Below are 27,845 nucleotides of genomic sequence, written 5' to 3'. Positions count from 1 at the left end.
GCGCTGAGGGGACGGCGGTGGGTCGGGGCGGCTGGACAGGACGAGAGATTTCTGCAAAACCCGCCTTTGGCGCAGAAAATGGAACGGCCCGTTGCAGGGCTCAAATCACGTCGGGCTTCCAAGCCGTGGGAATATAGCGGAGCAAACAGTGTGCTGACATAGTTCTCTTCCCACGGAAACGCGGTTCGTGCGCGCGTCTCTGTTTGCACGGTCCTAACGGAGCGTAAACCTGAATCCACATCCGGCTCCATGTCAGAGGGCCTGAGTACAACACATGGCTGGAAAAAGCTCTGCAAGGTTATCGCAGAGGCAGCACATAAACGCAAAAAGGTGGCAGAAACGAGGGTTGTTGGCCAGCAGAGCTGCGGGCCTCCTTGGGATGGTTGAGATAAATAAGGATTGGGAACTGAGATTTAAACAGGTGATTCTCACCTCAGTTTCATAGCTCTGTTATGGTTATCAGATGCAAAGGTTTGCACAGGTGGCGGTTTCCCAGTTCTTATCTTGCATCCATCTCCTGTCGAGCCCTCACCTTGCACATAATGCCAGGGTCACACAGTGCGAGGGTGTTCATTCACCCACCAGTGTCTAAATCCAACATCAGCTCCCCAAAAACCCTGGGCAACCAGTGCCTGTGTCAGCAAATATCCCCCACCCAGAAGTGGGTGAAAGAAAAGCTCCCTTGGTGCCACAAATGCATGAGCAGTGGATTTCAGGACAGGCTGTGACAATGTGAACAGAATAATAAAATACTCTCTGAGCCAAGGGAAGAGGCAGAATGACTTTGCTCCCACTGAGGTGACACAGCACTGCCTATGTGGTTTCTGCAGACTGCTGCAACCACATTGCTTGGCTGCCTCTCAGACCCCCTTTTAAAAACTTGTTTAACCCTTCGACCAGTTTTAACCAAATTCTGTGAGCAAGCAGACTTCTTATGCAAAAGTTCCTACAAGTTTTGTGTGGACAGTGGGAAGGAATGCAGAAATAGTGGCCCTTTGCAAAGGAAATGCTGAGCATGTGGTAACTTTCTGTTGTGTTGCCCACTGGGCAGCTGCTGGGCAGGACAGCTATAGCTTGGTGCTTCTTGCCCAGTTCCTAACCTGGGGACACTAAGGGAGATGAGGGTAGCGTGTAGGAGAAACAGAGATCATCACAATTTGGCTGCCTTAGGGAGCACAGGTAGGCATGAGCTGAAATTACTGTGGTCAGAGCAGACATGGGAAGGGTACCATGCTCTTTAGGAAACCCTTATTCCTCCATTATGCTGCTTAGGGGGGTGGCTTGCTCAACACAGTGACTGGATTTTCAGTGCACAGTAACAAGCAAAGTATGTCATAGTCACAGTCAGTGTCTTGGCAGGAAGATCCAGAGCACTCCCCGCGATCTGGGAGCACTTCATCACATTTAACTTGTGCCTAGGTGATGGGAGATGGCAAATCAGAAAATGTAACAAAAGTTGTTTTGAGACATTTCACCATAGCTGAGGTTTGCAGCTGACTGAGGCTGAGCACTGCTGCACAGAACAAAGTTTGGCTCTTCTTGAGGCCATGCTCATTACTGTGCTAGAAGGAGACTTGTCAAGCCAAGGCTCAGCTCACAGCCAAGGTAAGCAGAATTTTGCAATAGTTTTGCTAAAGAAACAAAACCTGTGAAAATAAAGTGTGGCCAGCTGAGAGGGAAGGGGACTGCTCAGGTACACTTATAGGGAAGCTGAAGTCTACATCCCACCACAAAGTACCACAAGGATACAGACGCAGTGGCACCTTGCATTCCATAGCATCAGGACCAAATGCAGACAGGCTGATTCTCTGGATGATATATAAGAGGATGGAGTGGAGCATTTAGAGTCCTCTTCAAGAATAAGGTGTGGAAGAACCAGGTCCTCCTGCCCTTTCCCTCATGCCTAACCCCAAGCCCTAGCTCACCTCCAGCCCCCCAGTTCCCCCACAGCAACCTCTGCCACCCTTCAATCCCCACTGCTGAGTGCTGCATGCTGGCTGTGGGAGGCATGTGCAGAGCTGCTGGCAGCCAGAGCAGCACAGCCAGCCTGGATCGCATTCCTCAAACCCCGTTTCCCAGCAGGGCACTTATTCCAGGGCTGGGTCCTCCCCTGGCTGCGTTCTACACTAATGACTATTTCCCCTTGATAAATTACCCTCACCATCGTGGGGTTGACATCTTACACTGGAGCCCTGCTTGGTCCCTTATCATGGGAGCATGAGGAATGATCGTTCCCCATCGACACCCATCAATAGCAGTGAGTAAAAGCCAGGAAGGCAGGCAGACGATAGCAGGAACATGCCCCACAGAGGTGCTGTTATTCTTGGGACAGGAGGCTGCTGCAGAGGAGGAGGAGAGCTCGGAGGGTGGATGGGGGGGTCCTGTCACTGCTGATGCTGGCTGGGGTTCTGCAGCTGAAGCATTGGCTCAGGATGGTCAAAGCTGGGAAAGGAAAAAGCGAGGAGGGAAAGGGACAAAGTGAGGGGAGCTGAGAGGCAGGCAGGAGAGCAGAGACAGCCTGGTGATCTCTGGTGCATGAGGAATGCAGGAAGCGGGCTTTGGCTGAACATGTGGACCATCTCGGTGATCATCTTCGGGATTTCAGCTGTTCTGGTAGGTGCTTGGAGCTATTTATTCCTGATTGCATGGAATAATGTTGAATGAATAAATGCACCTCTATCCCATGAAGTCGCCGTGTCTTTCCTTTAAAGGTCTGTGTGTAAGCTGGGATTTATTTTTTTTTTATTCTTGCTTCTGCTGCTTCCCACATTAATTGACAGCATTCAGACAGCCAGATGCTGGCTGTCTCTGTTTCCCCAGCTGTATAAAGGGGAAAGTGTTACTGCTTTGGTAAACTCAGGAGGGAATCTCCTCAGGGGAAATGCCCACCATTGCTAATGCCTCCCCTGATTGGGGCTGAAGGAATATAAAATGATATTTGCCCCACACACGTTGGATTTTCCTTTTGGCTTTTCCCATTTTCTGGGAATTAATGTGCAGATTGCTGCTGTGCTCCAGTCACCCAACACCATCAGAAACACAGCTGAACCTGGAGTGTCATCTCTGAGTGCTGTTCAGGTGCTTTCCAATTCTGAAAAGCACAGAAAATTGAGTCCGAAATCTGTCCACCCAGTTGTGAGAAGTTAGGAGACAAACCCCCAATCCGTATGAAGAATCACTGCTGTATTGGCAAAATAGCTCTTTGTCCCAGCAGGGAGCTGCCTCGCTCTCTGATAAAACCTGCATAGATGTTTTAATTGCATTGGGAATGCAGTCTGCATTGCTTTCATTGTGTTTTGTACTAAAACATCAACTGTGCTGGTTTTCTTGCCATTTGGGTTTCTTATTTTTAGGTACCACCAAAAGGCTCTGTAAATGGATGTCTTTATTCAGGGTGCTGCTGAGAGCACCTCCTTCAGCTCGCTCTCTTTCCAGTCCTTCAGAATACAAATTTTGTTTATGGCATACAGCCTGGCATCCTTTGTTTTTCCTTAAGCCACTTGTGAAGCTTGGACCACTTATTTTCAAATTAAACTGTGTGGAAATTCAGTGGATGCAAATAATCTTTGTATTAAATAGCATTTAGATCCACTCCTTCACAGGTTAAGAAATGCACTTTGAACATTGAGTTAGAACAACTATTTCTGTTGGAATGGATTTTATGTGATTAGATTTCTTTTGGCATCTTAAATTTTCTTTGATGAAATAAGAAGTGTAGCTAACATGATGACTAACATTTGTTTTACATGTGCTTATACTGCAATGAGCCACCCTCATGGAGACCAAGCCAGTTCTGTTGATCTTTTTAAATGTTCAACACTTCAACACTATGGTTTTTAACATATTTCCAAGGTAGCTTCTGGAAATAATGCAACAGAAGTCAGCTTCAGGTCTGAACAGTTGCATTTGTTCTAGTGTGTGATGAAAACATTAATTGCTTTACTATTGGTAAACAAATGTTCAGCAACAGAGAGTGATAAATAATGTTTAAATCATCTGTCAGTGCTCAGAAATGATCGAATTCAGCCTTCAGCCAACAACAGAAACAGCTAAATGCAGTTACATTTCCTTGGATGTATTACTCCATTTGGACGTCTCTCGTTTTTTTCCAGGATCGAAGGGATTTAATGCTTTTAAATCCTGGTACCAGAGAACAGCTTATTTAGCCTGAATTCTTTGCACAAAAAATTCAAGAAAATTCATTTCATTATGCAAAAAAATGATTTATTTTAGTTTTATTTATTTCATAGCTCACAAGGAGCTATGCAATTTGTCATAATGGGAACCTGGTTGTAGCCAATATTTTCATTGTTTAAAATGATGGAAACAGCCAAAAGTGGTGCAAGTAGATTTTCCTGCTCACTGGGGACCAAGCAGGTCTGTTACAAATGAGAATCAGGCTATCATGTTGTGTGGGAGGATTTGTTATCATTAAGCATACTACAAGGCGAAAGGACTGGGATCTTGTCCTAAAAATCACCTTACAATGATTTTCAATATGTGCCATTTTAATGGCAGATAGCTGTTTTGTACATTAATTTTGGCTCAGCTGCATGTATCATAAACTGCACATTCAGAGACTACATCAGGACTGAGTTAAGACTTGTGTTTTAACCCTTCCTTGTGAGAAAGGAGGATGGGGAAAGAGGTCTGTGAAAGAATGAGCTCAGGATGATTTACAATCAGTTCTCTTGCAAGAAATCTCAGTGAAGTGCTGCTGTTGGCTTCGCTCCTACAGCTCCATGATCGGTAGCAGGGGAACAGGCTTGGGTGGCCTGCAGCCAGTGGACATATTTGGACTGGTTGTGCAAGTGAATGTCACCTAGGAAAATGAACTGTGAAGGTCTGTGGTTTAACACTGCCAGAAGTGGCTGACTGACTACTCCAGGAAAGTCCAGCAGTGCCCTGAATGTTTCTGCAGTCCTTACGAGGATCACCTTGCTCAGGCACTTTGTTTAGCAGAGTAACAGGCTCATTTCTCTCAGTAACAACGTCAACAAATGGGAGAAAGCAGGAACCGAGTCTGTACTTGCCTACTGCTATCAGAAAAGAGCAGACTTAATTAAGAAAATTGACTGCATTTCAAGGAAATATTGCCCACAACCAATTGACTGCATCAGATGGAGAGTAGGAGCATAAGGAAGGCAAGCCTTGCTAAGTAAGTTTTAAGAGGAAAAGTAATTCTGCTGCTTTTATGTTTTCAGATCAGGGCTGTCCCTCCTGTCTGCGACCTCCTGAGTGTCTTGAAAAAGGAGGAAGAAAACTGTGCTGAGATTTTGTCCCTGGAGGCAAGGAACAGGACGCCTGAAAACGATCTCCTAAGCTCAGGTGAAGGTGGGTGAATGTGCAAGGTGAAAGCTGTTCTCGAGTCGGGTGGGTAGCTCAATACCCCCATGTTCCTCCAATAGGAGGCACACAAGCAGTTATTTAAGCTTGCCTGTGATTGGAGAGTTAGCTCTGGCAGCAGCTGGGTCGGCAGCCCCTTGTAGCACTCAGGATCGGGATGGAGGCAACAGATTAGCCATCAGTCTGATTAGCCATCACCACTGGGGGTGGGTTTGTGTCATCCATAATCTTGCAGACTGAACTGATCCTGAATGACTTCTGTAGACCATGAAGTGGCAAGATCCTCATCAGCACGAGAGGTGGCGGTGCTCCATGAGTCGTGCTCTGTGCAGGGTTTGGAGCAAGACATGAAGCTTTTGCTTAGTTTCAAAGCCTTCCTCTCTAGCTGAGGGTGTTAAGACACATGATAGTTTCGCTGTTGCCTGGCCCACAGGCAGGACTCAAAGGGAAGATCTATTGCATATTTTTTAGCTTGCATTTTTCTCTGTGTTATCCATCCCTGTGATCCATGCAGACTGATGGGTGTGAGCTCTGCCTTGGGGCGTGATGATAGTGGAGTACTCAGAGGAGCTTGGCAGATATTCCAAAATGCATATCTGTCTCATTGCATATAAAAGAGACTTAATCTAGTTTTCAGTTGTATCCAAATCTTAAGCATCCTCTTCGGTATTTCAATACAGGAGACCACTGCCCTCTGTGCCCCCTCCCTATATCCACACAGAAAGAAGCTAAATGAACAGGACTGTGTTAAATCTATGAGAATGCGTTTCCAATGGCCATCAAAATAGCTCTTTAAACTGTTGTGCAAAGGGGACGAAACAGGGCACTGTGGTGTGAGTTCAGGGCTACCCATGTAGCAGAAAGCATTGAACTGAAAATGGGCAGAGTGACTCAGCCCGTGTATGTCACCGTAACTCTGCAAACACACCTTCTCCTGGCAGAGAAACTCCCCCAAAATAAACAAGGACAGGGTACACAGCTGTCCTTACGTAATGGTTTCTGAAGAGAGAGCACAGGAATTTCCTTCTGCTGGTCTTTATTCAATGAGGGTCTGTTACCTTGGTGAATTATAAAATAATGGTTTTATTACAGGAAATAATGCTTTTAGTCTGCAGATTTCTTCATCCTTTAATTATCTGCATGTCTGAGTTCTGCGTCGAGATAATCCTGCAGGACTTTAATCTAAAGAAGAAGAACAAAGCTCTGGGGACCCTGTGCCTGTCCTCAGCGTACCACGCAGGGAAAGAGAGCAGCTTTGCCCAGTATAATTCTGAAGCTGTTTAAACTCTTTGTCAGGTTGTGCTTCTTTGTGTTTACACAAGGATTACGCAAAGAAAACATCAGGCTGATTCAAAGTGGGAGCTTTAGAAAAGTTGAAATGTGATCTAAATGTTTCACCTCTGCTTTCCTTTATCTTTCCAGCACCATTCAATAGTTCCCAAACTGGGAGGACAGGGAGCAGAGGAGGGCCTGATGTAAGGCTCAACACAGCCCAGTTTGCTCTGTGTCTGGCTCTCAGAGACCAGAATGGGATGCTGGGGTTGGTTTGAAACCAGAAGGACCTGCTCTGTCCCATCCAGTTCTCAACAGCACCCAGAAGGACTCGCTCTGTCTCACCCAGCAGGGCATCCCTGTTACCGTAGCTTCTTTAGCCCTTAGGTGATGCTGCACGGTGCTTTGCTGAGGGAGGTGGTGTGGTGCTTCATTTCTGGGAGATGAAGCATGATGTTTCATTGGTGTGTAATATTGTATGGTGTCTCATTGCTGGGAGAAGTTCCATGGCGTGTTGTTGTTGCCTCCAGGCAGATGTGCTGGGATGTGGGATAACATGAGCTGCTGGCCTTCGTCTGCTGTGGGATACACTGTCAGTGCTCACTGCCCCAAATTCTTCCAGATGCTGACTGGGAAACAAGGTAACACTAAAAGTACACTGAGTGTTTTTTGTTCAGTGTGGTGTTTAGAAAGATGTCACCCTCAGATCTGAACTTGAAGGAAATTCTGTCCTTTTAAAGCCGGATGGCCACCTAGCAGCTCCATTTCCATCACTAAGCTAAAGGTAAGAAAGTAGTAAGATGTTGCAAGAGTTTGTTTTTCTTAGTCAGACAAAGAAAAGTGGAGGAAATAAATGCTGTCATGTAAAGCAGCTTTTTCACTTAATTTCTTAAGCAAAGGGAGCTTTCTTCAGTCAGTCGGTCTTTTCTTCCAAATAACTCTGGCTGGTCTCAACCAAGCTTGACGAGAGCGAAAGTTAGCACAGCATTAAGTTTATGCAAGCTTTGGCAGAAACAACCAGCCAGGTAGGGGAAAAGGTCCTCTTTTGTGCCTCCCTCAAGAGGAAATCTGCTCTGGAGTTCACCCATTAGCTGTGACAGTCTCCATACAAAGAAGTGGCAAAAGTGCACAGAACTCAGGTTTCATGATCCCCATGGCTCACCAAACTCCTTGCTCAAAAAAAGATGGGCTCAAGCAACTATTTTTTTTTTTTTAAATGTATTTTTCAGTTAGAAACCAAGTGAAATTTATTCTCAGTACAGTACAGTACAGAAATTGCAAGCCAGTAAGTAGTAGTTTCTACCTGCTTTCTGCTCATTTCTGCTTTTGAACAATGTCTGAGAAATGTGCTTCCATTTCTCTCTGTGTTAATGATTCAAATCAGGAGAGGTCGGCTTTAGTTATAGAATGTGAATTAATGAGGTCCAGTGCTTACAGAAAAGCAGGCATTGATTTTGTGGAAGGAGAAACAGAAGACAACATATCAGATTGTCTAATAAGGATTAGATAACTAGCAGGATAAGCATTTAGCACTCTAAATAATATCAGGCACAAACTGTTTGCATCAAAAGAAATACCACGCTGCTTTCTGTACACACAGACAGCAGCTGCCCACTGAATGCTGTCATCTTGCATAGGGACAGAGGAAACACGACACAAAGTCACAGTCTTCTGTCGGGCACGTGCTCACAAATCTCCAGCACAGCAATACTGAGCCTTAAATGTGTACAGTGCAATCCGTGCTGGTGCAGCCACTAGAGGGATCCGCTCTCTGCCTCTGCCCAAGCAGCCATAATCGGCTTGGGAGGAAAACAGGAATTTGGACATCCAAAGGTCATAGCTACATGTTAAATGAGCATTGCATTATCTTGGAGACAGATAGGCTAACAGCTTTAAACTTTAGTTGCTCTCTTGACTGAGAAGCTGAGAGCTGAGCTACTTCTGATAAGCATTAATCAAAGTGACAGCATTCAAAACAGAACTTCTCCAGGCTGAGCAGTCCCAGCATTCTCATATTGTAAGTTCTCCTGTCCCTTGCTCATCTTTGTGGCCCCATGAAGACAGAACAGTGGGGAGAGATGTTTGGGAGAGCTCTTTCTCTTGCTTTTGTTGTTGCTGTATACTGCAGCAGAATACAAAAAACCTGTTTGAAAACAGTCCTGGCCTTTCCAGTGATGTTAAGCTGGAACAAGATGTTCATAAAAGCATCAGAGTAGTAGTGTCAGGGTACTGACACACCCTGAGCTCTTCCCACATGGAGATCTCAGCATGTTTGCAGTGCTTTGCAGTTGTACAGAGGTGGGTGCAGAGCAAGTGAGGACACGTTCTCAGGTCGCCAGGATTAGTTCAGAGGCAGCAGGAGCCCCTGACTGTCCTGACAGCCCCAGCAGGGCTCCAAAAAACATAAACCACTGTCAGACACCACTGTGTGCTTATCTCCCTCTGTTCTCTGAACACTGCAGGGATGTTTTGCAGAAACTGGATGCCTCAGAGTCCCTGTGGCTAGTTGTGTACACAAAAATAGACTTTCAAAGTGTCTTCTGTCAAGATTTCCACTAAGAAGGGCTGCCGATTTCAGGTTTTCATTCCAAACAGCGGTGAAGCAGGGCACTGTAAAGGGTGTCTCCTACTGGACAGATGCATGTGATTAGGACAGCAGGCAGTGGTGTTATGTCTTTGTGAAAGCTTCTCTTCAGCCTATAGCCTATACCTGCATGGTAGGGCCATTTTCTGCCAGTGAGATCACGAGATGTTTAGGTCAGGACTGCCTGCTTCCACAATTAGTGCAGGACATGAATGTGAGCACATTCACACCTGTCCTGCTTAACCATGTGCATCTTGGTGGCTCAAGTCACACTTGACTTGGGGAGTTGGACGCCCAGATAGGTGAGAAAACTGCCCTGTACAGACGTCTGTCTGAAAATGAGATGAATTCTGTGAAAGCCTCTTTTTCTCCATGGACTGGGAAGACATGAAGGACTCAATGAACCTAAGTGTTTTCCTTTCAGAAGTCTAACTTAACTGAGTTAGCCTAGCCTCTGATTTCCATTAAGTGCAAGATGATGCCTGGATCTGACAGTGAGGGCAAGCTTTTTGCTTTCCATTTAAATCCTATCAATAAAAACTGTGCTGGTCTAACATTTTGCATTCTTTTCAGACTGTGACAAAACATGGTGCAAACCTGAGTTGGGAACATCTGAGTAATTTGTATGGAGTATGAATCCGTGATTGAACAAATCGTATGTTTGCTGATCTTGGAACGCTGGCCAAGAAACACCAGATGTACTGAACAGTATTATTTATGTTGCAATTAATAAAAACACATCCATCACAGTCATCCCTGAGTTGGCAAACAATATTATGACCCACACAAACACGCTGGGCAAGTATCAACATAATCAGCTCAGCTGCATTTCACCTCCAGCTATGCAGAGCTCACTGCCTGGGGAGAAAGTGTTCCATTGCTCTTGGAGCACCCCTACACATTTGTGACTGACTAACAAAGGTACAATTTAAAATGGTTACACCTGGTTTTGCTTTTTTTGTTGTTAACATACAGGTTTTGTCTATCGAAACTGCACCAGCGAAGGTTGGTCCCATCCATATCCAAGACCAGATATTGCTTGTGGCTACAATGTCAATGACACAACAAACGAAGCGAGAGTGAGTCTGAGTGCCTGTGATCTAGCATTGCTTCTTTAGAGCCCTGGGGGAGGGACGTGCTCAATCTGATAAATAGAGACTGAATAATGTGATTTACCCCAGGCAGGGTTGTGTATAGGTTTTCTTCAGCACAAATGTTTCTTCAAAGGCTCGCTGAGATTAAAACTTCAGCAGCTGATTTTACAAGAAAATCTACTTGTTAAGAAACAAGGGCAGCCTTCTCTTGCTATGGGCTGATTTCTAACAGATGATCAAAGGTGAAGATGAGAATATCTGTTCCCCTGCAGCGTTCCTATTTCATGACTCTGAAGACCATGTACACCGTTGGGTACTGCACCTCCCTGGTGACGCTGACAATTGCCTTGGTGGTCCTGGCCTCTTTAAGGTGAGGAGAAGCATCATTGGTTGGGTTTGATCAGGACCTCTGGTCATCTCAGCAAACACAGACACTTCTAGTGTCTTTCACAGCAAGTTAAACATTGTAAATATTTCTGAAAAGCTTCACATAAATCAGTGATAGGAATGAGTTGAGTTCTGTTTCCCCAAAAAATGTGAGAGATTTTCTTCATATTATGTTCTCCTGCCTTCTCCAAAATGTAGCTAAACATAGTTTGCAGGCTGAGGTTTGCACCACTTCCATGATAAGATTTTGCCATGTGTCAGTGTCCCTGGGCAGGCTCTCTTTCCTCCCTCTTCTCCTCACTGGAGACTAAAACTTTGCTCTAAACACCGCTGTGTTGGCTTCTGGGAAAGCATTGCATGTTTACAGCAGTGACCTGACAGACAGCTTATCTTAATGCATCTTTATAACCTGGAATTTGCACTTTAGTCCTTATTCAGTGACCAGTACGCTAGACCAAGCATATTGGCATGAAATCCTAGTTCTTCTAGCAATGTTTGCCTTTTTTTAGTACCTGAGTGGAGCAGATGTGACTTCAGCTTTTTAAGGCCTTCTTTAGGGTGTCCTTCTTTGGAAATGCACAAATCTTCTTTCCAGAGACAAAAAAAGCTGTGTTTTAATATCTCAGCTCAGCATTAAAAAACTGACATGCGTTGTCTAGGAATATTATTTCATAGGAATGTTACTTCATAGGAGTTCTGTCTTTGTTACAGGAGACTTCGCTGTACGAGGAACTACATCCACATGCATCTCTTCACATCGTTCATTTTGCGAGCCTCATCAAATTTCATCAAAGATAATGTTTTGTTTTCCTCTGAAGACACAAACTACTGTGAAGCATACACGGTAACCCTCTGCCTTCCAGCTTGCTCCATGCTTCAGCCTCCCAGCAGGATTTCATCTGTAGTTAGCATGCAGGGAAGGAAATCTCTGTCCTAGCTTTCTATTTATCATACTGAGAGAGATATGAGGATGATAAAGGAGCCCAAGCTGGAGCAAACACACAGAAACTCAGGCGTGCTTTCTCATGGCTACAGATGCCCATTTGCAGGTATCTACGATCCCACCAAGTATTGGAGCAGAGGGCGTCCAAGTTGCTCAGAAGTAGATGTCTGCATTCATCTGCTGGCCAGCAGTGACTGGTGTCCACAAAAGGCACCCAGTGTTCAGTACATGGACACAGAGGCACCTAAATATGGCTGCCACGGCCTGTAAACATGAGATAAACCGGGGTGGAGATTCTTACATGAATCATAGATCCTGGTAAATGGTGCTTAGAGGGAAAATAGGAGAACACATTAAATATTGCTGACTTGTACTACAGTTTGAGAGCTGCTAATAAGATGCAAGTTTGCAGCCTCAGGTTCTGGAAAAGAACCACATGAATTTGGAAACTTTTTTTTCCTCTTCTTTTAATTGGCAACAAAATATCTTGAAGATATTTGGGATCAGGGCCCTGGAAAAAATGTTCAATGCTTTAAACTCTCTTGAAAATAGATACAAATGACAGAAAAAGTTAATTACCCTCTGTTTCCTCAGGCTGGCTGTAAGCTTACCATGGTCTTCTTTCAGTACTGCATCATGTCTAACTACAGCTGGCTCCTTGTGGAGGGACTGTACCTCCACTCTCTCCTGGTCATTTCCTTCTTCTCAGAAAAGAAGTTCCTTTGGTGGTTCATCACCCTTGGATGGGGTAATGGTTCTCCTTTTAGTAAGAATAATTGTCAGTCTTTTCTGCCTTTGGGGTGGATTTGTGGAGCAGTGACTGGCTTTTTCAATTACAGGTGCCCCAACTGTCTTTGTTGCTGCTTGGGCGACTGCAAGACAGCTCAGTGAAAATATTGGGTAAGCTGCTTGGAAAGGGCCAAGTTGTGCAGATTGCTGTGGGGATTTCCTGCTCATTCCACACCACTGGCAGCCAAGCAAATCAATTGCCACTTAATTGTGGTGCACAACTGGATCCAAGCACAGGGGAAGAGGAAAAGTCCGGCTAAGCAAGCTGAGAGACTCAAATTTCATTTGAGCATTTCTAGGGGTGGGAGATGACTTTCAAGTGTGTATTCATCTTGTGAAGTTTGAAACACCTGCACTTGATCAGTGAAGCTTTGTTCTTTTCTTCCTTGCAAAGTTTTGAAGCAGGAAAAACATCCTGCTTTAAGAGCGGGATATACTTCTTGTCCAGTGCAGGTGGACAGTTTTCTGCTTTCCCAAAAATGCTGTACCAGATAGGTGGGAACAGGAAATTCATATTGTAGAAGAGGAAGTAGGGACCTACCCTAAGTGCAATACAGACCAAATCCCTTTGAAAACAGACCAGTGTTTTGATAACTGAATGCACCTTCTCTTCTATTTTTGCAGGTGTTGGGACATTAACACAAATGCCAATACCTGGTGGATCATTAGAGGCCCTGTAGTTCTGTCTATTTTTGTAAGTCTTTTCTGGAACAAGCACATTCAAACTGTATTTTCAAATATTGTCAAGTTAGACATCATCTACTCAACATACTTCAGAAGTGTGTTAATGAACCAGTCTTAGACATGTGCCTGAACTGGTGTGACACATGAATTACTGCTTAAGCAACTTCTGCACAGCAGGTATTAGTCAATGACCAATGCCCTGAAGCCAAGTTGCAAGGGAACGCTAGAGCATCCTCCCAAGAAGCAAGAGCCTGAAGATCAGGTTTCCACATCATGTTGATTTCATATGAACTTGGCTGGCTTGTGGAAGCTTGTTTTGGACTGTTTCAAGGAAGGCTTTGGAGGAGAAACCAAGATGCTATACATTTCAGTACAATAGCTTTTCTGTCTCCTGGTCACTGCCCCTCTTAGCAAAGCCAAAAACAACTTGCCTGACACGATCATTAACTTTTGTTTTCAGCAATGAAAGCAGCTCACAGGTTTCACACACTGTAGGTCAGTAGACAGCAATTAAACTGTTAAGGCATTACTCACTGAAATGAGATATAGGCATTGAAAATCAGTGTGAACCTGCTGGGTGAAAGGCAAAGCTGATGTAAAGAACACTTTGGCACAAATAATACTTTACGTCTATGGTGTGAGCAATTGCTTGTGCTCACCTTTGTAGCTTCGGGTACTGAGGCCCTGGAACTGCTGCTTGGAGATAGTTGTTCATCCAAGTGTGGTGCCCTGGGGGTCTGCAATGATTCATGTAAAGCTGCAGTAGAGGAAGGTGAGAGCTGCTAGTCTAGCAGCCTTCTGGCACTCCAAGCCAGAACCTAGAGGTTTGTGGAGGTTTCCATGTTGCCAGCAGGTGCCATTATGTTTTCAAAACATAAACTGCAACACTTGCACACTCACAGAAACCCAAGTCAGAGGTGGTGGGTTCAACCCTGCGCTCATTTACCACTAAGCAGTCCTTTCACCCTCACAAAAGCTGCAAAGCACACAGGGATTCAGGGTCAACGAAGCCCTGGCATTCACTTTTCCTAATGACTGTGAGGTGAAACCCCAGTCCTCGTTCATCTCTAAGAGTTCACCTCCATCCCCTGGAAGCCCTAATCTGCCTCAGGCAGAGCCATCTGCATGCTCCTGCCTGCTCACCTAGCAGAGGCTTTTCTCAAACCCATAAGCCACATAGGCAAACAAACAGCCAGACCTTGAGAATTCAGATCTAATCTCTTTATTCCTCTCAGCACACGGTCCTTAGCAGTTCAAAGGGCAGAAAATCAACACTGATAAGCTCCTTTTTGCTCCCTGACTAATGAGTGTTGCTGTGGTGCTCACTGGCAATTCCTCCCAGGGGGAATCCTCCTATTTCCAGCAGATTTTCATCAGTAAAGAGCTGATACGGCTGAGATCTGATCTTCTGAGTTTAAAAAAAAAACAAAACACCAACAAACAACACCACAGAATCCTCAGGCCTGAACCCCATTTATCTCAACACCCCCACTGTATTTCCCTGCCTTTCCTTCGTGGACACAGCTAGCAAACACTAGGGAAGCCCCTAGAGGCTGGGAAGGCTGGGAGACGTGAGACAGGGATGGACACAGTGACAGCTACTAATCCTACATGTCAGCCCCAGCCCCTCCATTCTCCCTGCTCAACTACAACCCAGTGGCTCTGCTGAGGCCTGGCAGCTGCATTTGTAGTCATGGGACATTACTGTTGGCTTGATTTTTTAGTAATATCTTTCATTTTCTTCCTCTATTTTTTTTTTTTCCTCCAGGTTAATTTCATTCTCTTTGTCGACATTTTAAGGATCTTGATGAGGAAGCTCAGCTCACCTGAAGGACAGAGCAGCGATTTCAACCAGTACAAGTTAGTCCTGCACACTGCAACTTTACACCATGTCAGCCCTCCTTGGCTCCTTCTGCCCCTTCTACATCAGCTTTCCCCTTTGTTTCTGCTCTCAGGAGACTTGCCAAGTCAACACTTCTCCTCATCCCACTCTTTGGGGTTCACTACATCATCTTTGCTTTCTTCCCCGAAGACACAAGTAGTGGCACAATGGAAATCCAGCTGTTTTTTGAGTTGGCTCTTGGATCATTCCAGGTAATATTTGACATGCTACTCTTTTTAAGGCAGTAAGAGGAATAACGCGAAGCTCTGCACAGAACAGAGCCCTAGTGGCAACAACAAGCTGCCTGGTTTCCTTTCAGATATCTCCTCCAAATTTAAAAACGGAAACTGCAGTTCTAATTCTGTGACCTGTATAACCAAGATGTTATAATTGCAATATAATCAAAAGAGTAAGGCAAACAAGGATCACAAAAGAGAATAAGTAGAAGAGCTTACCCTTGGGTTGAGCTCACTAGAAGATATCAAAGAGGAGGATCTCCAGAAGAGATCCTTCCCCTCTGGTAGCCAGCTCTTAAATAGGTCCAGGAGGGGTGGAGCCTGGCTCCACCCCTTCCGGTAGCACAGGTAAATTGCCTTCACCTGTGCTCCTCTGGCTGACTCATGGCTCACCTCAGGTGATCAATCAGAGGTTCAGGCCGTGACTCAGCAGTTCCCATACAGTGACCACAGTTCTTTTTATCTTTCAGGGTTTTGTCGTGGCTGTACTTTATTGTTTTCTTAATGGTGAGGTGAGTTTTGTATAAATAACATTCTTTTCTGTTGCTCAAGTATATCTCATGAATTAGTAGGATACGTTCCCCCATGAGTTACACATTTTATTTGAGGATTTTCTTCCCAGATACTTAACATCACCCCTGAAATGCCTCCCAGGCAAACCTAGGTCATCATATGCCAGATGCAAACTTCACTGCTTAACTACTGCAGCCCTTTCCTAAACCAGATGGCATTATTACCATCTGGCAGTACAGGATGGCAGTACTACCCCACACACTGTCACACTGAAAATCAGAGCCCAGTCCTCAAGTATGATGTCATCATCTGTCATACAATGTGTTTTTTCTGCTTGATCCTTGGGGAGGGAATTCATAAAAAGCTTTATCAGGTCTAGATTTATTAGGACTCTCACAAGGCAAAGCCTTCGGAAGATGACTGTTGCTTCTGTTGATGCATAATTCCCAGCTCCTGGTGCTGGTAGAGGCAGGGGAAAATGTCATCCAGACCTGGGAGATCCCGAGGTTATTGGAGGGGAATTGAAAAACCAAACTGTTAGTGTCTAGAAGGTCGGAAGGAAAAGTCTCTTTGAAAGGAACGAGGGCTTGAAAATGCTTTGAATGGTGTTTTAACAGGGTTTCAGAAAAAGTGGTTCAGAAAAGATAATCTGCACTTATTTTTTACCCTTAGTGTCAAAACATCCTGTTTTGTAAATAATACAAGAATCCTTGACAAATCCAAACCAGACACTTAACTACGGCCAGCTAGTCTCGGTAAACAGCTTCACCAATAATTAAACAGAAAAACAGGTTGACAGAAAATCACGTATCTACAGCAGTGCTATCTCCAGAAGTGACAAGACACAGGCCCTGCCCTCGTCCCTTAAATGCGGCTTACATAAACAAATCCAGACCTTGGCAAAGGTGACAGTCTCTCCCTTTTCTGTTATACTGCTCTTCTTGGTGCAGGGCTCCAAGGTAAACCAGCCAAACCAAGCATTTTGTGGTCTTTCTACATAGGTTCAGCTGGAAGTGCAGAGAAAATGGAGACAGTGGCACTTAAGCAAACACCTGCGTCAGCAGCTCAGCACCTCAGCGAGTAACGGAGGAAGCGGCCTAACTCAAGAGATGCAGGTGACCAAAGCGAGTCCACCAAAGGACAGGAAGGCAACTCCCCAAAGATCAAGCATGCTTTAACACTGCGTTCTTAAGGGACACCTCCATGCTCAGATACATGTGGTTAAACCTCATGGACTGTGCTGGGAGCCTTGTGTATATATCCCACAGTGCGACTTGGCTGTAGAACAGCACTTCTTGAAGCACATCTGTTTGTCTATATCCTGTGTAGCACCAGAGTTACTTTGCAAGGCAAAATGGGCCAAAACATTATTCTCTTATTTGGGTTTCTGACCATAGTCATTTATGTTTCTGTCCATACTGATATTTTTAAGTTGCTATTTGTACCTTAAATGTAGCTCCTCGTTTTCTGTGTGGCTTCCTTCCAATCCTAGGCCAGGCTGGTGGGTTTCAGATGTTTTGCCCTTCTTCCACTGTTGAAGCTGGAAAGATATTCAGCTTTGCAAGATGGTAGTTACAAACCATTCTTTGATAAAACCCATGGGTTTGATATGCAAGCCAATTCACACCTAGAATTTACCAGAGTTCCAAGTCCTTCAGTTGTGGTGGACAGTGACAGACACAGTGAATACAAACCACAGTCAGGCTTTTGCTTCAGCTGTGACTGCATGTGCATTGCGTGGGTACATTCCAGTGATGGAGTTTTCTTCCTTTGTCTAACAATAGAGATCTTGAAAATAACAGTGGTCCAGCTTTTTTGGTTTTTTTTTTTTGTTTGTTTTGTTTTGTTTTGTTTTTTGTTTTTTTTTTAAGGTAGAAGGAGCTATTTTAGCAAAGACCAAGAGTGGCCATGAAAATTGCCCTTGTTTGAGCCTCAAAAAGATAAAAGAATTCAGCTACCAATGCAGTCAGGTCTGCTATTTGTTTCTGTATCTTTACCCCTTCGAGGCAGTCCTTACCAGGAATTCCTTGAGGGCAAAGATGAATGAACGAAATTCCATCTGTCACTTTCTCCCTGCTGGTGGTCACACATAAGACATCATCAAAACAGACACAGCTCTGCCAAGTGCTGACAAGAGGCATTCCCCAACTGCTTTGCCAAAACAGGTCACCTGCAGCAATGGGAGAGCTGGGCGTCCTCAAAAGCAGAGGGGAAAAAAAAAAATCAAATATAAAGGGGGGAACTGGTTTCCAGGAATTAATTTTAAGCTTGAAAACAGCATGGATTTGTGTCAACTTTGTCCTTTAAAACTCAGCCAGAATGAGTGGAAGGAACAGCAGAAACTAGATCAGTCCTGTGAGTGAGAAGTGAGAGCCCACTTAAAGGTAAAAGCTCCTGCTTCTCACTGACTTTCTGAAGTCAAGTAAACCCTTCTAGTTCTGAGGTTTTTACTCAGTCCCAGGTCATTTTGTAAGACAGATGTGTCCAAAAAGAGACAACCATTAGCCTTATTTTCTCACTAGCCCAGAAAAGCTGCAATATGACCAAGCAGAGCGAAACAACCTCTACATTCTCTGTCTGAGAATTGAATATTTGCAACTCAAGCCAGAGCAGCTGCTTGTTTTAAACATAAGTGCCGTCTTCTGGAATGAAGAAATACGTATCCAGAGATCTAATCAGGTGTAATTAAGCAGTTCTGATGCAATTATTTGCTATCCTAGAGCCTGGCCCAGCAGTGATGGCACAAGGTTGGATGGAGCTTAGGCTGAACAGGCCTTATTGATCTGCAGAGCTGCATCTCCATAAAACCTCACTGATATCAGCTGGTGTTGGCAGTCCTCAGAGCTTTGGGAAGAGCAGATCCGTGATGGCAGGAGCCAGAAGCGGGTGGCCCCATCCCTGGCACTGCATAGTAGGTGGTGGCACCTCACCAACCTTCTGCATGGACAACGTAAAAGCATTCTCCCCTACTGGGGATCTCTGTGATAAGCTGCACTAATAGATGAGTGGTAATGGTCTTAAGTTGTACCAGAGAATCTCAAAGTCGGTTATTAGGAAAACTTTCTTCTCAGAAAGAATGGTGATGCACTGGCACAGGCTGCCCAGGGAGGTGGTGGAGTGACTGACCCAGCAGGTGTTCAAGAACCATGAAGATGTGGCACTAAGGGATGTGGTCAGTGAGCATAGTGGGAGTGGGTGAAATGCTATAACGTGATAGAAAGCACAGCAATAACAGTAAGTTGGCAGTCTTAGGCTGCAGCCAGTGGGGACAAACCCAAATGCAGCAGCTGCAAAAACAAAGGAAGAAAAATTAGCTTACCTTTAGAAGACCTTTAGTAGGCAGGGATCTACAGCAAAATACCCTCACCTTTGCTGCCAACCCTTAAATGAAGGGATAGGAAGGATCCTGGCTCCACCCCTTCTGGTCACTCAGTGCACTGCTTGCACCTGAGCTCCCCTGGGTTGGCCCTGCAATCCCACGAGGTGCTCAATCACTGCTTCAAGCTTTGACTTAGCATTTCTGCTACAATGGGTCAGCAGTTGGACTGGGTGATTTTAGAGGTCTCTTCCAGATTCCATAATTCTATGAACAGGAAAGAAGAGACACTGATCTATGGGATCTCTGAGATGACTGCACATAAATGAACAGTAACAGGGAAGTAAATTTCAGTGAGCAATGCAAAAAGCAAGAGATAAAAACCACCATTTGGGTTCAGAGCACAAAGACTCCAGCTTCAGTGCCCTGAAATTACCAACACAAAGGCTGAGCATGAACTCCATATTCTGCATTCACTGATTTTCCCCTTCTCAATACTTGCTCCTCAGTATTCAGTGCACAGAAGGCATTTGTTATCAGCGTGCCCTCTTTCACACAAGCAGTTTAACATCCTCCTAGGATGCTGGTGCAAAGCCTGTAACTTCTGGCTATTCACTCCAAGTCACTCAAGAGGCTGTGCAGCTCCACAGGCAGCAGCTCCTTCAGCCCTAACAGCAGCACAGTGAAACGTAAGGCTGAATTTAAGAGGAAGCGATTGATGATTTTTTTTTTTCCTCCCAACACAGCAACAAGGAAGTTCCCAACAGAACTGTCAGAAGCCAAAAAGCAGTACTGCTTTGCAGTGAGTTGCACAATGTTTCGCTGAGCACTGAGGGAGCTGCAGTGAACTGTTTCAGAAGAGGGGTTGTGCCAGTTCACAGGGGTTGGAGCCCTGGCTGGAAAACAAGTGAAACCACATGAAGGAGACGAGTTAAAAGGGCCTCTACCTACTCAGCACTGGGAAGGGAAATCCAGGCAAGGGTTCTCCAGAGAACACAAAGCCAAACAATGCTCAGCCCACAAACCAGGCATCTGTCAATGCACAGCCTACAAAGCTGATGTGGGCTGAAAATCAAAGTGGCACTAGCAGTCCAGGATACGTTCCTAGCTGGTATGGCTTAGACCATCATTTCTTCATTCTTATCTGCTAGCAACGTTTTGTGCACAAGTTTCCAATTAAAATTGGAAACACAGAAAGTCAGAACAGCTCATTAAAAGGAGGCAGTGTTCATTGCTTTGCTTTTAAGAGATACAAAACCTTACAAGATAGATCAATGGCCTCTCCCATCAGGACAGCACCAGGTGATAATTAACTTGCTTGAGATTACATAAAGCAATGCAGTGGTGATGCTGGAAACTTATATTCCTTGCATTTAGCTAAACCTATTAGCACTGCAAGCCTTAAATAAAACCTATGTGAATACATCTGTACTCAGTTACCACTTCTCTGGGCCAAATGAGCACAGCTGGAGAAAGAAGGAGGATGCTCTAGACACAGGGTGCGGTGTGGGAAAAGGGAAACAGAGGACACAGGAAGGAGCTCTTTAGCTGGTAAACATACCACATGCAGCAGGAAGTCATTCAGGCCTGTGAGGTTATCTCTGTCTCCCACAAAACACAGCCGACCTCTCCTCGTTTCATAATACAAGCAAGCAGGCTGCGTGGGTTGGTGTTTGAGACGGAGGGGAATGGAAAGGGGTGTTCAATGGCTGTGCAGCCACATCTCCTTCTGGGGGAGCTCAGCAAAGCATCAGGCTGATATGTTTCCTGAGTAAACACACAGAACTGTGCCTGGATGCTACATTAGCCCTGCTCACCCCTCCCAGCCCTTAAACCTGCATTCCAACCTCTAGCTATAAAGAGGGAATGACAATTCCGTTATTTCAAAGACATTTATTAAACAAAGTTCAGGATTATTGCTCAGCGCTTCCACAGGCTTCAGAAAATGAACAGTCACCAACTGCTCTGCAGGTTGCTGTGTGTAAGGACAGCTGTGAGACAATCAGCCCTGTTTCGTAGCGTTTTGCCACCAAAATGCACATTCACCCTGCACTGCTAAGTCAAGCAGTATTATACAAAACCAGTCAGAAAAAAAGTTTTGGTATTTTCCCTTGAGGATTCCTACCCCCAACAAAAGAGCTCTTCTGCAGAGAGCAGAGGGCATCTTCAAATCACTCTCAATTGCAAAAAGTCTTGCAAGAACATAAAGGCCAATTGACATTTGTCTCCCCCTCCGAGGCAGGAGGGCACCAGCCGGGGCACACTGCACCCTTCCCCAGGACCAGGGCCGCTGGCAGCATCCCACAGACAGTTCAGTTCTAATAGCAAATGCCACCAGGAAGGCATTCAGTGAGGACGCACCCAGGATTCTGGACAGGGGGGGATTATCCTGCCCAGCACAGGCACCCCAGAACTGGTGCACAGTGACTTCAGCCATTCAGCCACCCCATAACCATGGGGTGCAGCCACCTGGGACTCCATCTTGCCAACTCTGGGGCAAGAACCCAGAAGAAGTCCTAAGGCTTGGGACTGCTTACAAACAGTTCCAACTCGAAGCTGCTCATTTGTGCCTCCCATGGCCTTCCTGCTGTAATGTTTTTGTCTCAGGTATAAAATTGGGTTCAATTGCGTGGAAAGTAAGAATCTTGCTCAACAGCTATCAAACTACAGAGATGAAAACACATAGAATCACTTGTCCTAAAATGAAATACAAGCTGTTCTAGCAGCAGATACAGAAGTCATTCAATCAGAGGCCCTCAAATACTCTGAGCACATTTATCTCAGAGTCAACAGCAGTGTACGTGGGAAGGGCAGAATGTATTTGGGGCAAAAAACCACGAGGTCTTTTGCTGAGGTCTTCATCAGACAACATGGGGAACTTCAAAGCTGCAGAAGTTTCAGGGATTAACTGGGGCACTGGCAGGGAGCGACCAGCCTCCATGGACTTCCACCAGCTGCGGCAGGTCAGAGCTCCTCTAATCATCTCTTCCTCCAAGGTTAATCAAGGGCTTGTTCCGACCAGGAGGACCTACAGTTCTCTCTGCCCAGAAGAAACGTGATAGAAGACTCGCCTAGAGGATGAGCTCATTGCATATCGAGTCTAATAATTGAAACTTCCCAGCAAAGTGGTGTATGACAGGACATGGCCTGCCCAACCACAGTGCCCACCCAACCAGGGAGTTAGAAAAGAACCCAGGATGAGCAAAGTCCCATCACAGCAAACTATATATGGGGCTGTGGGGTGGCCACCAATCTATAGATAGGACAGATGCAGGGAATGCAGCAACACACAACACGGGATCACATTGAGGTCTGCACGCCTTCTCTTTCAGAAGAGAAAAGAAGGAGCAGGACCCAGCAAAGATTTTCAGTAAGCTGTGCCAGTACGCACAGCCAGGCACAAGCACATCCCTGAGATATAACAAAGCCACGAGGTACACTGGAGTTGGATCACATGTGAGCTCCAGAGTGTGGGGAAAAGCCCAGCAGTACTGCACCACAGCAGCACAGGCTGGGTAAGGCCCAGGGCTGTGCCCGCCGGTGTAGGCTACAGCCTGCTGCCCTCGGCATGCTCAGTGGAGGTTTCCTACTCTGTTCACCCTTCCAGAGAGCCATGTGCCGCCGGCAGCCAGCCCTAGTCCGTGCCTGCCATGCTGCTCATGCAACGTAAGGCACCGTGTCCTTTTCAAACTTCATTAGGCTCCCTTTTCTTCCAGTCTAATTGGCAAAGCTGATTATGCAATGGCAGAGCATACCCTTTGCACCTAAATCTTCCCTGCCCCGTTTCGGGGGTGCGTTATGCTGTTGATGTGGAGCCCGCTGATCCCGTTGAGGAAGAAGAGGAAGGCGGCAATGAACTCACACCAGTACGTCAGCGTGAAGCCTGTGAAGGTGAGATGATCCTTCATGAGGATCAGGAAGCTCAGAACCCCAGTGGCTGACAGTAGAAACGAGCCGAGGATGAGCACCGAGCCCATGGACCACTTTCTTCTTGAGCTAGCATCTTCGCAGACTTGGGAGACCATGAGGAGCTCCAGACCGAAGATAGCCACGGCCACTGCGGAGGACACCGTGCTGCGGATGAGGATCATGCCCACATTGAGTCCTTCCACATGGGCCAGGCGCAGGTCAGTGACACACCGTGGAGCGCTGTCATTGCCAATGGCACAGAAGTGCCACAGGCCAAAGAGCTCTCCCTTCGTCAAGAGCCAGCGGCCGTCACAGACAGAGATGGATGAGAGGACCACAGCGATGGCCAAGCACAGGATGATCAGGCTCCGGATGAAGGTCTCAAAGAAAGCTTTCTGGGGCCTCCTGTGTGCCAGCAGCCTCTGTGCCTGAGGGGGAGGAAGGGAAGGAGCAAAATGAGAGTTATGAGAGCTGCGTTAAGCTGAAATGAGGCCAGACGAATGAAGTTCGGGGATTTATAGGAATGATGCCAGTGGTCAAAGTGCCATAGGTTGGCCACACCATGCCACAACGTAGTGACAGGTTGCACCTAAGGTATAAGAAGGCGACACTGCCCTTCAGGCTCCCTGGCATCATCAGGGGTGCTTGCATGCCAGGACCCAGCTTTGCATGGCTTGTCCCACACTGAGCTGCCTCCTAGCAGGACTGGGTGAGCAAAGAGCCCCCAGGAGGACAGAGGATGATAGCTGGGAGCTGGCAGCTCTAAGCCTGGCTCTGCACCCCCGGGTTTGGGGCTCTGCTCTAGAACATTGCACACTGAATCCCACCAAGGGAGTCCACGGTGCCGCTGAAGATCCCAAGCAGCCCCACCAACGGGAACCAGTACCGAGAACAGGGAAACCAGAGAAGTCTGCCCGGAGCAAGAGCCCCCCGTCGGGGCAACGAGTACCGCACCCTGCCGGTCCCTCCCGCCTTCCCCCCGCCCGGCCGTACCTGCGCCCCGATGGCCGTCATGCTGCCGGCACAGCTCGCCGCCAAGTGGCTGGGGCGGGCTGCGGCCGCGGCTCTTTATGGCCCCGGGGGCGGTGGGCTGCCCGCCCGCTCCGCCACGCCCGCGGGGCCGGGGCGCCCTCCGGGCCCTCCCGCGGCTGAGTCAGCGCGGCAGCGGCGGGCGGAGCTCAGCTCAGCGCTCCGGGACCTCGGATCCGGGCTGTGCCCCGCGTCCCCGCTCGGAGAGCCTCTCCACGTGCAACCTGGGGCTGTGCTCGCTCTTATCGGATCCCGGTGCACTTCTCGTTACCTGTCTCCACCTGTGCTGTCAGCAAAAAGGCTCTGCTCGTAAAGTTTTATGCCCCGGTTCTTTTTCTTACGCGTGGTTTGTTATCTTGTGAATTACCGATCCCTTTCTGCAGCAGTAGCACCAGCTGTGCCCGCTCCATGGGTGTAAGAGTGTCTCTGCCCGCAGCCCTGCTCCAGGTCCTTGCCGGGGCAAGCCAGCCATCCTGTGCTGATGGTCTGCATGCAGACTGATGGCAGTTGGACACAGGCAATAGGTATCTCTCGCTGCTGGGATTTGGCTTGGGCTGTTTCCTGGAGCATTATTGCTACTGTTTTTTCTTCTAGAGAAAGGCATTCTGAAAAACATGTTTACGTTGGGTTTTGCAGTTCACATTTTAATGATAATTCTGACCTTATTCTTCCTCTTGTCCTACAAAAGCTTTTACTTACTTGTTTCTCTTCCAAGCCATGTACATAATTGCATTATATTTTTATCAAACTCTGCTTTGGGATTTTCCTCTTCTGCAACACGTGGTGGATTTGTGCAGGGTCTGCTGTTAAAGCTTCCTATGTGGCCTTGCTCTCTGTGCCAGTTTTTGCTTCCTGAACTTGTTTCCAAACGAAGCTGATGCTTTCTATGTCCCTTTCATTTCATGTTCACCATGAGTGTGCTATTTGTTATACAAGTTGAACAGTATTTCCACAGCTGCACTAACTACACTTGCTGGTACAGTTGCTGTTGTATTTCCAGCTTTAAAGTTCTAGATTTAACAACGCTTACTGTGGATTGGAATCTCACATAGGCTGTGCTGTTTCATAGGGCCTGAATTTTGGGTGGTCCATTCTGGAGCCTGAAGTTGGACTCAGTGACCCTTATGGGCCCCTCTGACTCAGGACATTGCATGCTTTGCTGCACAAAATGGACAAACCCTGCTTGCACATGAGGGTGCAGCCAGACAGAATGCATCCACACTCAGTGGCAAAAACCTCATAGGCCTGATGCTTCTGTACCATAGGTTCTGCAAAGCGCTTGGACTCCTAATTAACAAAATAATTAAGTGTAGATCTAACTTTAACACTTGTGTTTTCCTAATGGCTTCAGCCATCTATTCTGTGATGAGAGGCGCTTCCTGCTGAGCAAGGGCACGTCAGGGAGCAGCAGCGGGAAGGCGCACGTGAGTAAACATGTGCATCAGCTCTGCAGAAGGAGGAACTTACAGTGACTATTTTGGAAACCAAAATGCTCCATTGCATGCTTGGGTTCCTGAGCAGACACAAAGTTATGTGCCATGCTGGTTCAGCAGGGAAAAGGACAGGCTGGAGGTGGCATTTGTGCAAACCCAAAGTCAGTTTCAAGTCCTGCCTTTAATTTGGTTTCCCCCAAATACAAACTGCAAACCAGAAATTGCAATGCAATTAACACTGGGATGTAATTCGTCCTTTCGGATTTGCTCTTTGCAGAAGTTGCCAAAGGAGGATGCAGATAATAGTGGTGTGTTAATTAGTTACCAGCAGTGTCTCTCCTTGTTGCTGGGCCGGAGATTCCTGCTGGTAGAGATGTGGGATTTATAAACCTGCCGGAACCGCACATCTTTCTCACACAGAACAAATTTCCCCTTGGAACAAAGGGAACCAATTCTACTTTCTGCCTTTTCCAGATAAAACATCAGGGCTGCTCAAAAGACAGGTTGTGGGAAACTGTCTCAGGACGATTATTTTGGAAAGCTCTGTATGAAAAGTGCTTTACAATAACAAGAGATCTATGCCTAAAAAGGAAAAATAAGAAATTGATATTTTTGTCTGCAGAGATGTTAAATGCATCACAACAGTATGGCAAACGACCTTTAAAACTCTTCCAATGTATTTTTGTTGCAGCTGTGTTAATTCACTTGGGCTTGGGACAGTGCCAGTTTCATTATTCTGTTTATAAAGTCCCATTTCTCCATTGTTCGAGTGGGTATTTCACATCCTCTCCCTGGAGAGAAAATTTTCAGGGAAACGTGTTCATAAATAATGGAAATTACCAGAGCTCACTGTAAAACATGGGAATAGCTTCATCTGGCTCCGTTAGCTTAATAACTTCAACATCGAAGAGCCTTCTCCAGCTTTTCTCCTGCAGAAGAACAAAGAACAAACACTGAAGCTCAAAATTACTTCTAAGATTTCATTTGTCTGTTAAAAAGAAAAATTCTTTCCAATTATGTCTTTATAACTCTTGAGGTGGCAACTGACCTGGCTGGGAATTTCTATCTTTGTTTCTATCATATGGCTATCTCAAGGTGAGCTCCCCTCCCAGCCAGAAATTGAGCTGATCTTGAAGACAAACTGATCTTCGACACTTTGTGGGCTGAGCCTTTGGGAGATGCCAAAGGGCTGTATGAAGGACAAGATGATTTCCTTCACATCTGCCCAAAAATGTGAACATAGGGAGTTTTATGAGGAGGAAGAAGTTGTCTTGCCTCATTGTGTTTTTGTTTTTTTCTTTTTTCCTTCCAGTAGATAGAAAATACAAGCTCAAGAAGCTGTGTCCAGCTCAGGCTGGGTTCAACCCAAAACCAGCTTCTGGAATGGGGTAACAAGTCAGCTAGTTGCTGGCAGGAAGTTCTCGAGTCTGGCAGCTTCAGAGAACTCAGCAGTTATACTCAGCAAAACGTGCCCCAGGCGATGGATGTAACAGAAGGGGGTTTGGGGCTGTACCAGGGCCCTACAGCTCACACCAACCCCTTGTCACAAACGCTTCAGCTCACGGTTTTCCTCACATGGCTGCAAATCCCTGCAGCTGACAGGGCAGCCCTCACACGCACAGGGACGTAGTGAAGCGTGTAAAGAGGAGATGGCTCCTGGGCCAGATGGTTTCGCTTTGCCTCTTGGCTGCACGCCTCCCTGCTGCCGACGTCCTTACTGCACACAGCCGGCCGGGGGCATCACGCATCGCCGATATCCCGCTGCAGAGCTTTGGGATCGTTCATCCAAATGATGCGGCAGCTGTTGAGGTTCTCGTAACTTGCAGAAAAACGTTGTAAATGTGCTGCCCGTCACAGCGACTCCCAGATCCCTCCCAGACTAAATCTAGCTAAAAGTGAGAGGAGAAACTTTAAAGAGAAGGACAGACTTAAAGGAGTACATTTTGTATTCTGGAACAAAAAAGTTTTTCTCGTTTTCATTGGTTATTGGACCTACTGCAGCATTGCACTGCAGAGACTCAATATCAAGGCTCAGCTCTTTCTCGTGACCACTAAGAACTCGCTGGCTTAGGACACATTGCAAATTCACTGCAGCTACATAGTCAAAGTTATAAATGCCAAGTACACTGAAGTAGTGGGCATACGTTTCTGATTCAGAGCTCAATTCAGAAGAGCCGCGTGCCTTCTCCTCCCAGCACTGCTATGTGGGGAACACCATGTCTTGCACTCTTGGGTGGAGATGAGCAAGGTGTCTCTGGCTATGGCAGCTAAGCAGTGTCATTGTGATGCTTGTCAGGGTGTGGAATTACCTGCCCGAGGCAATCCAGACTTGCAAACAGAAAAAATGTGTGACATAGAATCCAATGGGCAGAGATTATGCAACATCCCAATTTGTCAGGACTTTGGGCCTCACGACAATAAGGAACTT

At 46.3% G+C, this 27,845-nt stretch overlaps 2 protein-coding genes across 5 annotated transcripts; one reads left to right on the top strand and one right to left on the bottom strand.

Moving 5' to 3' along the window:
• Nucleotides 1–2,482: 2,482 nt before the first annotated feature.
• SCTR (secretin receptor) lies at nucleotides 2,483–18,421 on the top strand. 4 transcript variants are annotated; one of them, XM_042877885.1, is made up of 13 exons: nucleotides 2,485–2,613; nucleotides 5,205–5,328; nucleotides 7,149–7,259; nucleotides 10,178–10,281; nucleotides 10,569–10,666; nucleotides 11,395–11,527; nucleotides 12,221–12,374; nucleotides 12,466–12,526; nucleotides 13,040–13,109; nucleotides 14,868–14,959; nucleotides 15,055–15,193; nucleotides 15,688–15,729; nucleotides 16,732–18,421. In XM_042877885.1, exons 1-13 carry the CDS (start codon nucleotides 2,536–2,538, stop codon nucleotides 16,906–16,908), a joined length of 1,383 nt encoding a protein of 460 aa, XP_042733819.1. In that variant the 5' UTR covers nucleotides 2,485–2,535; the 3' UTR covers nucleotides 16,909–18,421. The 4 variants fall into 4 exon arrangements, 3 of the variants coding, with proteins under 3 accessions (XP_042733819.1, XP_042733818.1, XP_042733820.1); XM_042877884.1 differs by having other exon boundaries at nucleotides 2,486–2,613; nucleotides 5,205–5,334; XM_042877886.1 differs by lacking the exon at nucleotides 2,485–2,613 and adding an exon at nucleotides 4,811–4,843 and having other exon boundaries at nucleotides 5,205–5,334.
• Nucleotides 18,422–20,924: 2,503 nt separating this feature from the next.
• On the bottom strand, nucleotides 20,925–24,001 carry TMEM37 (transmembrane protein 37). The gene is made up of 2 exons (XM_042877824.1): nucleotides 23,949–24,001; nucleotides 20,925–23,383 (listed from the first exon to the last, which is right to left on the bottom strand). Exons 1-2 carry the CDS (start codon nucleotides 23,967–23,969, stop codon nucleotides 22,811–22,813), a joined length of 594 nt encoding a protein of 197 aa, XP_042733758.1. The 5' UTR covers nucleotides 23,970–24,001; the 3' UTR covers nucleotides 20,925–22,810.
• Between the last annotated feature and the right edge of the window lie 3,844 nt (nucleotides 24,002–27,845).

The sequence above is a fragment of the Lagopus leucura genome, unplaced genomic scaffold (genome assembly GCF_019238085.1).
Source record: "Lagopus leucura isolate 7727_CA_CO unplaced genomic scaffold, USGS_WTPT01 Super-Scaffold_100019, whole genome shotgun sequence".
NCBI lineage: Eukaryota > Metazoa > Chordata > Aves > Galliformes > Phasianidae > Lagopus > Lagopus leucura.
Note: the sequence above shows the minus strand (reverse complement) of the source record. Positions and strands in the feature narration are given on the sequence as shown.

Coding starts and splice junctions, on each gene's coding strand:
- TMEM37 (XM_042877824.1), bottom strand. CDS start 23,969: ATGACGGCCATCGGGGCGCAG. Junction 23,384..23,948: donor TGACGGCCATCGGGGCGCAG/GTACGGCCGGGC, acceptor CCTCCCCCTCAG/GCACAGAGGCTGCTGGCACA.
- SCTR (XM_042877884.1), top strand. CDS start 2,536: ATGAGGAATGCAGGAAGCGGGCTTTGGCTGAACATGTGGACCATCTCG. Junction 11,528..12,220: donor ACTACTGTGAAGCATACACG/GTAACCCTCTGC, acceptor CTGTTTCCTCAG/GCTGGCTGTAAGCTTACCAT. Junction 12,375..12,465: donor GTTCATCACCCTTGGATGGG/GTAATGGTTCTC, acceptor TTTCAATTACAG/GTGCCCCAACTGTCTTTGTT.